Source organism: Mus pahari, chromosome 11, assembly GCF_900095145.1.
Source record: "Mus pahari chromosome 11, PAHARI_EIJ_v1.1, whole genome shotgun sequence".
NCBI classification, from domain to species: domain Eukaryota; kingdom Metazoa; phylum Chordata; class Mammalia; order Rodentia; family Muridae; genus Mus; species Mus pahari.
Genome location: NC_034600.1, coordinates 51,692,108 through 51,703,524, shown reverse-complemented (window position 1 = coordinate 51,703,524; position 11,417 = coordinate 51,692,108). Strand labels below are relative to the sequence as shown.

The 11,417-nt window shown below is 35.9% G+C and overlaps 1 protein-coding gene across 1 annotated transcript in view; it reads right to left on the bottom strand.

Annotated features, from left to right (window-relative positions):
• Window positions 1-6,068: 6,068 nt before the first annotated feature.
• Window positions 6,069-11,417, bottom strand: part of Plcxd3 (phosphatidylinositol specific phospholipase C X domain containing 3) — a 166,693-nt gene continuing 161,344 nt past the window's right edge. Inside the window, exon 3 of the mRNA XM_021208617.2 lies at window positions 6,069-6,937. Within this exon, the coding sequence (XP_021064276.1) occupies window positions 6,784-6,937 (154 nt within the window). The 3' untranslated portion in view covers window positions 6,069-6,783. The remainder of the gene's footprint in view (window positions 6,938-11,417) is intronic.

The window sequence follows — 11,417 nt, the reverse complement described above, 5'->3', positions numbered from 1 at the left end:
AAAACAAAAAGATTTTACTTTGAGCTGCTTTGTACTATCAATAAGTTATATTAATATATAGTGTGTTGACATTGGCCTTACGAGTAATGGTATCAGAAGATAATTACATTAAACATTAAGAGACACCTTTAACATAATCAAAGCATGCAATACTTTTACTTTATTGGTACAGAAATATTTTTTTTGTAAAGAAAATTCTGATGTGATGATGTTTTTAAAGATATTCTTAATCATATTTCACTTGAGAGATGCACTTTGTTGCTTATAATGAAGCATGGATGAATATAAATTGGAAAAACTAAACAGAACTGGTTTCAGGACTTTATTAGGCAATTTCACTAGCTACAAATAAACATTTTTTTTAACATTTAGAACATAATTTTATATCTATAAAAAAAAATCACATTTTCTATACAGACTATAGGCATGGATTTTCATTACAGCACGTTTACTAAAGTATCAGTGAACAGATCCTAAAAAGAGAAGGCACAGAACTGACTTCCTCTGGTGAACTCCTGGGATCAGTTTAGGAAACATCACCAGCTCTGCACATTCTTTTTTCCTCCAGAAATGAAGCAAATCAACACAAATATGTGTAGGCAACAATCACGATATGGAAAAATATTATGGGATTTGAGTTTTCCTATTTTTCCTCATAAGCATTTCAAAAGAAGAGGTAGCTACCATAATTTTTTTTTTTTTCAGAACTCCATCCATGTTCACGCCAGGAAGGACTTTGTGTTCAAAACACTGGGTATTAATTTAGGAATTCCAGCATGGTTTCAGTCTTTGATAGATACCATAGGTACCAGATTTAGATTTCTTATTTCATGTCTGAGGGGTTCTTCAGTTTCAGTTCCTGAAAACCAATTGTTCAATACAATCTGCCTCGGCAATTCTCTGTCCTGGGCTTTTTCTCAAGGACCAAGCATCATCCCCTCCTGTGGGAAGAAGCTTTCAGGACTAGACTGCATTAACTTTGGGTTCCTTTCTCTCTCACTGAAGAGTTCCTTTTGTCAAATATTCTACCATCACTGAGATGACTTCTTGTAATTCATAAAATAAAATTGAGGTGTGACTGGTAGGGATTGGCATGATGGATTCATTTGATTACTCTCTCATAGGAAAACACACCGAATTCTAGAACAGGTTCTGGTGTTGCGTTAGAAGGTACGCTCACTTTCCAAGAGCAGTTTTTAACATATGCTGTGTTTGTGATTGTCTCAATAGCTGGAGAATACTATTTCCAGAAATAATAGCCAGAGTCTAGACCTCCAACATGCCATTATAAGAAAAATTTAAATTTGGCTGCATTCATCTAATGAAGATACTCTTTTGATTACTCAAATGACTTTGAGATGATTCTTGAAAATCACTTAGTGTGAAACAATATTTTCTTCATGAAACAATATTTCTTCAGATTTTATGATTTGTCTTAAAAATATAGGAGAATGGCCATCTCAGAGTTCACAACAGCCCCGCTGAAAACATTGGTGGGAAGTATGTATAGTGTTGTCAGATTTAAAGAAGCAACAGGGAATGTATCCATTTAAAATTGAACCTTAAAAGCATTTCTGAGCAATGTAAGCAAGCATTCCTGATTAACTATATAGGAACCCCAGTAATATATTACTTAACTGAGATTTGAATTCCGCTGCTGCTCTCTATTTTACTTGGCAACGATAAATATTAAAAAACCAAACAAACAAACAAACAAGCCAAAAAAAAAAAAAACCAAAAAANAAAAACCAAAAAACAAAAAACAAAAAAAAAGACTGGAAGAAACAAGGAAACTATTTATAAACAAAGTCTAAGCCTAAAATAGATTACAGTTTTGCTTTCAACATGACCACCTATGTAGATTGGTTGGGGGTTTCCTGATGCACATGAAAAAAAGAAAAATGAATATTGTGGCTGGTTTTGTTGAGAAGCCAATCATATAATGGAACTACCTCATGTTAATGGAGCTTCAGTGATTCTTATAGATCCAAGGCAGTGTCTCTTATTTCTTAGGATCCAAAGTTCAAATGCAGTGAGTTAGAGAGATGTCATCCCATGGAAACCTTACCATTAAAGTAGAAATGACTTATGATTACCAAACACTGTGTTGGAATTTTGGTGTTCATTCTGAAACTGATGGAAATAAATGAGAATTTAGTTTTCTAGTGCAGAATGAAGTTACTAAACTAGATGATTTTAATAGTCAAAAAGCACTCATAAACTGGACAGTGGAGTTGTGGGAAATCAGCAACTCTCTAGAGCATATGCTCTGCAAGATTACTGAAGTGCCATCTTTAGAAGAAATGCAATTTCTGCTAAAAATTGGAATCCAACTGCAGCAACAAAAGCAAGCCAAACAAAACAAGCAAAATGGCAGTGAGTTAAGGCTAGTCACGATGTGCCCTTTTTCTTTAGGATAAGTTTCTTAAGAAGATACAATATAATTACACTTACCACTGACAAGCACGGAATTTTGACTCATACAAATTTATGATCAGAACTAAGAACTACAAAATTGTTTCACACGTAAAGTAAAATAAAAACCACACATTTCTCAATTAACACCTTTTACAAATTCTATAGAATATTTTCTTATTGTCATTGGGAAAACAGACAATTTGGAACATTATGTTTAAATTGCACATTACACAGAAGCCACCAGTAAGTTATGGCAAATAGAGCATTCACACCATGGTGTCACTGAAAGCTAGAGAAAAAGACCAAAATATAGCAAAATAAAACACCTTAAAGATTCCATTTAGCATCTCCTGAGGGCCACTGCATGTTATTTTCTCTTAGCTGTTCAGGTTGTGAGCACTTGACCTATACTGCTCCTCTTTGATTGACCAACCAGAGAAAAGTTAGACCATTGTGTCGCTAAATATTCGTAAAAAACAGTAGAATCAAAAACCTAACAAAAACGTGCATTTCCTGAGACTTCCAACTCTCCAGTCTGTAATTCAAACAGGTAGGAACCTGGACAGGTAGTGCTGCCTAAAAACACCTCAGAACTTCACAGGGCTCAAGCAGCTTTAAGTGTTAAAACATTTATATTTAAATTTGCATTAGATCTTTTGTCTTGAGATATGATTGACAATATAATTAGAGCACTACTGCCCAGCAGTTCTAGTTTCTGATAGTCTCACTTTTCATCGATTATTTCTTAATAATTTTTCCCTTTAAATATTCAAATGGTTGAACTGTTTTTAAGCCAGATAACATAGGAAATACTGATTTCAAGAGTTAAAATTGCAATAAAACCAGTTAGGCCAATATAGAGTGTGACTTCAACACTGTATAGTGTGTGTGTGTTTGTGTGTGTGTGTGTGTGTGTGTGTGTGTGTGTGTGCACAGAAGCACATGCATGTGTATGCTCAGGCATGCTTATACACACACATGTGCATGTAAGAGTGTGTCTTGCCACATATTTTATGCTCTGATACATTCTCTGTTAGGTAGCGTTCTGTGAAAAGAGAGTTTTCCAATATGGCTGAAAGTGAACTTTGAGGTTATCATATAAAATATCCTAAGGCTTTTAAAGGATGCCTCCCTCATCTTCTCTGTGCTCACATGACTGTGTAGGAAGGAGACATAAATCGTAATAGCAGAAGTCTTTGCTCTATTGGTCCTTCAGAGTTACTGACAGGAAAGCAAATGTAAAAGTGGATTCATCTGAGGATTTTCCCTTGCTCTGCTCACTCCACGGATTTGTTGTCCTGGGTTGAGTAACAGCTGGATTTTAGTTTTGTTTTTGCTTTGTAGGGCTTGTAACATAAAGTGTCTTAAGTGGCAGCAAAACAAAAGGTACACTAAGACATACCTCCACTTGAAGCCTATGTGTAGCCCTTGTGCTCCCAGGACTCAGGAAAGACAAAGCATAATCGAGAGTCTGATTGTTCACGTACCGCCATTTAGCCATTTATCTACGAAAGGCTCACAGTCTGCTCCACAGCAGGGCCAGTGACCAGGAAACAGCCGAAGGCACCTTCTCTCCATTTCCCCTTTCTAGGGAAGTAGTTTAGGGAATTTCCTTGTGATTTGTTTCTATTTAGTCCCTCTTTAGAAGTTAAGGCAAGTCCATTTTATCTCAGTGCCTACTGCCTAGGAGCTAACTGTGTATCCACATGGAAATCGTAAGTTCAGATTGAAAGTACTTTCTGCGCAGACATCATTAATGGCAAAAAAAAAACCCCAACAAAACGGACAAATAAACTAACAAAACCCCCCTCTTTCCTAGTCTGGAAATTTCAGTCGAGTGTTTCATTATGTCCATTCTTTCCAGCACCCACATAATAAATATCACAAAGACTGTAGGGAAACATCCAAGCTGAAGAAAATATAATACGACCACTTCTACCTTGCATCCATTTTCTTGCTAACAGACTAAGAACCTCTCTCTGTCATACTGTAAGATGGATAACTGTATCATTGAAACTGTGCTTGGCGATCTAAACTGAGCAGTCAGAGAGCAAATTTATAGAGCATAATGTCAATAACTGACAGTCTCTTCTTAAAAAGTTTCTGTTTCTCCGTTCAAGAAGATCAAGTGAAATAGACAGATAATAGACTTGCAAAAGGTGGAGAGGTTAACGGGGAAAGCATTATATTTTCTGAATATTAAAGTCCCAATCTGTAATAGTTTATAAAAACATTGTATATGATGAACTACTGCATCCTCCAATGTTTTATAACATTTTCCATACATTGCTGAATGGTGCTATCTTGATTTTATTATTTAGGGTTTTTTTTTTTTTTTAAATAGGATCTTCCGATGTAACTCAGGGTAGCCTTGAGCTCACAGTGTAGCCCAGGCTAGATTTGAGGAAGTACTGATTCTCCTGGCTCTCAAGTTCCACAGTTATAGGAATGTACTCATGCCTAGCTCTGGAATTCTTCTTTAAATTAAATAATTTAGTAATGTCAGTGTTTTTATTTGAAAAAAATAATTGTATTATGTTTGCCTATAATCTGTGTGTATCTGTATTCGTCTCCACCAGAGTATGTGTGACAAAATACACACAGAGATCTGGAATTATCAACATATCTGTTGTGTTCATATGCAAGTTACTTAGTCTGAACACATTTTTCACAAGCATATTCTTCAAAAAAGACAATTTTTGTTCATTCTGTAGTTGTTGGTCAGTGCTGTTTTCTAATGAAGAGTATCTACAATCTAAGTTAACTCTTGGTTATTTATAATATCGAGATGCACACTTGAAATCAAGTCCTTATCTAGGCTAAAGGAATTAAGTCATATGTCCTCTATTTAAATTAATTAAAAGCCAAATGAATGATTTTTTTTTCTCTAGGAATCTGATATGCATGAAATTTCTTTGTCCAGAGAAACCACTTGTTTGATAATTTCTATGCGTGAAGATAAAATAATGTGCAATTTTAGAAACTTCAGTAATTGTATAGATTTTTTACTAATCCCTCACATTATTCCCTTGAAACATATTGTGCTCTTAGAAGGTTGTTTTTTAGAGTTGTGTCAAATACTACAAAGATACCGAAAAGGATTCAGCACTCAAAAAAAAAAATGTGTTAACATCGTTTCCCTTGGATTACCAAAAGTGATGCCACAGACATTTGTGTGAGACTTCAGCTCCTTGGTCTTTGTCTAGCCTCAAGCAGTATGGAACTCAGAAGGATAATTGTAAATGAGTCTGTGGAGGTCATCCATATTGAGAGAATTTGTAAAGAGACTACAAAGATTACAGGGATAGACTCAAAAATGTTATTCTCTTTCCCTCTGCATTCCTCATCTTCTTCTTTCTAAGTAACAAACATAAATAAAGCTTCTTTAACACTTTTTTTTTTATGATCTGGGTTTTAGATTTGTGCATTTAGAATTCCAATTTTGTAGTAGAGTCTTGTGGTCTTTCTTTTTCTATTTTTAGAAAAAAATGCAATTATTAAGAGAACTTTTTAAGGGTTGAAAGAAATCATATTTTTTTTTCTTATTTCCACACATTTGTAGTTTGACATTTGCAGGACATTATTAGTTAAGATGTTGCTGAATTAAAATAGCATCTATCTGTGTATATACCATTCTTTTTCTTTCTTTCTTTTTTTTTTTTTAACTGTGAACTTGACACTCAATCTTTCCAAAAGGCTTTTTGCATGAAAGCCATAGCTGCCTCACACACAGCCGCTGTGAAATGTTGTTGTTTTTATAAAGCACAAAATCACTCCTGACTGCCAATATTACTGATGCAGGGAGACTGATTTGATGCATATTTTCTACGACCAAGAATTAGCTATGATTGCCCAATTGCAGATGACTATGGAATATTTTTACCAAGTCTCACAAAACAAACACATTTCGGCACAACAATGCAATACACATTATGTTGGGCATTCAATTGTTTTGAGAACCATATAGCATCTAATTAGGAAGAGCGAGCAAGAGAGAGGGATTGGAAAGGGTAGAGACTATGAATAATACAGGGGCCTGAAGTTGAAATCAGAAAATGCAATCTAGTAAACACTCATGACTTACACTGCACAAACATTAATATTGAAAAACGAAATTCACTGTTCTTTTCTATTCCTAACACTAGAAGTAGATTTTGGTCACCAAATTGGAAATGACATATTTATAGCAATGCAGAATATGGTTACAATCACTGAAGACATGGTTTACCCTCATTTCCCACCCACTTCTAAGCCCTAATTCCTCCAGAGACTCAGTGGAACAGGAAAATCAGAGGGCTTATTGTTAATACGTCTAATACAATGAGGCTTCTCTGTCTTCCTCATGGACACCCTGGAAGAGTAATATCAAGTGTTGGCTTCTCCTTCATCGAAGACATAGTTGAGTTTTATGACAGTGCTGATAAAGTCACCAAGTTCTACAAAATCGGCAGTGACAATATTGATGCCGCTCTCTCCTGGCTTCTGGGTGCGGATCCACTGCATCATGGCAGGAAGAGCTCTGAGAAAGGGAGCAGAAAGAGAAGAAGTCAAAGAAGGTGTGGCAGCACCAGTCAAAGGTCTGTGGCTATCTAATTTACCAAAATAGATATCTCGAATACAAGCAGATGTGGTAGAAAATGACCAAAGAAACCATGGTGAATTCATAAGTCTGTTTAAATGCATTCATGTGTGTTGTTTGCATATGCATGTGCCCCGATGTGCCTGTGGAGGTCAGAGGACAACGTGTGGGAATTGCTCTTTCCTTCCACAGTGTGAGTTCCAAGAATTAAACCTAGGCTACCATGCTTGATAGCAAGTGTCTTTGTCTGTTATGTCACTGTCCTGACCCTGAATTGTTAACTCATGAATAAATCGTGAAGAAGAGATCTTTACCATACTGGTTTATATTTTACCTTTGGAGCTCTCAGATACTGCTGTAGTTTACAATGAATCATGACTTTCTCCTCTGGTTTTGCATGTTCTAATTGCATACCTTAGAGGGCCGTGGGGCAACGAGGTGAGCAGTGTATACTTGTGCTTAGCAAATGTTTATTACACATCCATTGTTTTTAGGAAATATATGAAGATGTTGTAAATAACCACAAAATAAATGTCTCGCCTTCAAAAGCTTCACAATTTAGGTCTAAACAGATGAGCAAAGAAGAAAATTTCAATATAAAGTATAATCATGGCTCTTTTCTTCCAACCCATTCACTGAGCATCTAGTACTTACATGTTTCCATTGTAAGCACTTGAAGTATCCAAGAGAACAAATGATACATTTATTAGTTTATAGGGTCAGCTGGTGCACTTAGCAGTTCGGAATGCTTGTAGCCAAGTTTGATGACCTAAGTTTGATTCTTGGGTCCCACATATGGGAAAGAAAGAACTTGTCTTTGAATGTTGTTCTCTGACAGGCGCACTGTGTTGTACATACCATCCCTTGAGCATACTTGTAATGAGTAAATAAAAAAATGTAGTAAATATATAAGCTTATATTTTAATAAATAAAGACATATAATAAATGTTAAACTTAAGTAAATTATTATACAGTTTGACAAGGGGAAATAAATGCTATAAAACCAAAGGGAAAAAAATGAAGATAGCGGTATAAAGGTGAGAAAGAGCAGTGTAGATGACAGCTTAAAATTGACAGCTTATTAGACCTTGCTGATAAGGGGACATTGTGTAAACTTTTGTTTTTTGAAACAGATTAGTCCCTGGCTATCTAGAAAGGGCCTCCTAGCTATTGAATGACTTTAAGAGGTAGGATAACTAAATTTGGAAAAAAGGAAAGGAGATTAGTTAAAGACAAAGTGGGGGGGTATGAGGAAATAGTGAGGTTCCTATAAGGTATGTGTATTAGCTCATTTTTCTAATGCTGTGGTAGAGTAATGGCAAAAGCAATTTGAGATTTTATTTTGTGGTGGAGAAGGGTGTGACAGAGGGAGATTGGGAGGCTAGCCGCATCGGGTTGGCCATCAGGAAGCAGAGGCAGATAAATGCCAGTGTCTGTTGGACTTTCCTGCTCATTTCCTCCTTTTTATCCTTGTTGGATACCCTGAAACATATTTAGAGTGAGTCTTTCTTCCACAGCTAAACGACTCTGGAAAAACTCACACAGTTATGCTCAAAAGCTTAGCCTAAGTCATCCCAAAATCCAGTCAAGTTGACAATAGACAGTAACCCACCCCTTGTCAGCCTGATACCTAACTACAACCGTTTTTTAATCACTTTTTATTTTTATTTCTTGAGATTATAATGTAATTACATCAACTCTAATCAATAGAAATGCAGAACTGTAGAGCTCAGGGCTACTGCATACATCTATAAAACAACTCTAGTACCTAAGGCTTAGGGATCACTGAGAAAGTGGAGGCAGAAAGATTGTAACAGCCAGAAGATGAGAGGGTTTGCTGTGATAGTGTACATCCTAGGGATGTCAGATGTTACATCCGTAAAGTCACACCAACATGGCTGCCTGAACATGAGCTGAACAAGGAGAATAATTGCCATGCTAAAGTGGACATGGTAAAGCCTACAAGATACGACAACAAGAAGTACATCACTTATAAACCACAGCATCCCACTCCTTGTCTCCAAGGACTTATGGAAATTTCATAATTTGAAACATCTTCAAAATTCCCATAGAAATTTAACAGGCAGGATCAATAGCATTCAAAGCCAAAAGTTTCTTTTGGGATTCAAAACCATCTTTTAACTGAGAGCTCTGGGGGAAAAAATGTAACAGCTAAGTTACATTCTTCCAATATACAATGTTACAAAGTAAACATTGCTTTTAAAAATGAATGGCTATGAGGACAACAAAGACCTGACCAAAACAAACTCAAAATCCAACAAGCGAAAACACCAAATACAGCCATTCTATCAAACATCTGACGTTTGTGGTGTAGTCCTGTGGACACCAACCCTTTCTGGCATCAGGACCCAGGCTCCAGTCCATGATTTTATTGGCAGATATCCAACAATAGAGGTATCTCCCACATCCACTGTGACTTAAACGTCAACACTGCTTCTTCTAACACATCTCAAGACCCACTTGTTAAGAATTTAATTTTATCACAGAGTTTTCTAGCCTCAGCTGCTTTTCTAGAACCTCCTTTCAAACCTCCACCACCTTTACCGTTTTCATTCATGTGCTTGTAAAAATCAGCACTCACTGAATGATGCTGGAAAATTCTACTGCCAGGTCAAAATGAAGTATGGCCCTTCTACCATAGACATAACAATCTTTGTATGCCTTAGTGGCTGAACATTTTTAAAAAAATCTAAATAGTTGCTTTGGAGCAAGAAATCCCTTTGGTGGTATAGCTAATTCAGTCTCTCTCCTTTCAAATGAAGGGTCCCTTTGAGTGGGGGCTTTTGTGCTTGGTGTCTGGTCTTAAGGCAGCTTCTTATTTCTCTCCTCAAAATACACTATTTCCTCATTATTTATTGCTCGTCTTACTGTAAAACTGTGTAAGCTCAGTGAGCAGTAGCCATGCCACAGCCTGAAAGCTATATTGCTTTGAAACATCTCCCATGAGGTTGCCAAAGTTGAAAACAGATAGGTGATGGAGCAGGATATAGGAATCTCAGAGGCAAATTTGTGTACCTGCAGCAACTGATCTTCAAAAGTGGTGCTAAGAATATGGGTTGGAAAAAGGACTTTTCAATAAGGGGTGATAGAAATGAAGTCTTTACAAGTGGAAGAATGAAGTAAGATTTCTATCTATCCACAGTTACATAAAAAATCGGTGAATGAGCTGGTTTAAAAATGCAAACATAACTCATAATTTTGATACCACTAGAATAAAATATAGTTAGAGCACTTCAAGATATTAGAACAGACACAGGACTTTCAGAAATGAGATCATATTTTTTTATTTCCCTTTTCTCAAGTGGAAGTAAAAAAATAAGACTAAATCAAACTTAAAAGCTCTTCATATGTAAGAAGACAATCAACAGATCAGAGTTAACTCACAGAATGTTAGAATACGTTCATGTAGTCTATATTGAATAATTGAATATAACCAAATTACAGAAAGAACCCAGACTACTCAATAAAAAAAGCAAAGAAAATACTGTTCAACAAATAATTTGATCTAAAAATAGACAGTAAACTAGATATGTATTTCTCAAAGATATATAAATGAATGGCTTATATTTTAAAAGTTTTCAGTATCGCCTATTAGATCATAACAAAAATAAAATCACTTTAGTTAGATTAGAACTTATCAAAAAGAGATAGGCTTAGGGATGACATCTGTGACCCTATGTTCAGAATATGGGAAACCCTTTGTTCAATACCCAGGACACACACACACACACACACACACACACACACACACACACACACACATATACACACCACCCCAAGGTAACAAATGATTGTAAGAATACAGGAACAAGGAAACCCTTGCACACTTTAAACCATAAATTAATAGCCATTATAGGAGACAATAAAGATTTCCCTCAAAAATTTAGTAATACCACAAAAAAAAAAAAAAAAAAAAAAAAAGCCGGGCAGTTGTAGCACATGCCTTTAATCCTAGCACTTGGGAGGCAGAGGCAGGTAGATTTCTGCGTTCAAGGCCAGCCTGGTCTACAGAGTGAGTTCCAGGACAGCCAGGGCTACACAGAGAAACTGTCTAGAAAAACCAAAACAAACAAACAAACAAAAAACAACCCAAAACCAAAACAAAACAAAAACCCCAAAAACCTGAAAAAAAATTAGTGATAAATCCATTTGTACTCATATATTAATGCTCCAATATTAATAAAAAGCCAACAAATTGTAACAATTGAAAGGTCTTTCAACAGATGAATACATACTTAGGTGTATTTAAAGGAATACTGTCTTTATGTAGTACATTTGTTGTTCTGATTATTATGTGCCGGGATGAGAATTGATCCATTCTTATCTCCTTGTACAAAGCTCAAGTCTAAGTGGATCAAAGACCTCCACATAAAACCAGAGACACTGAAATTGATAGAGG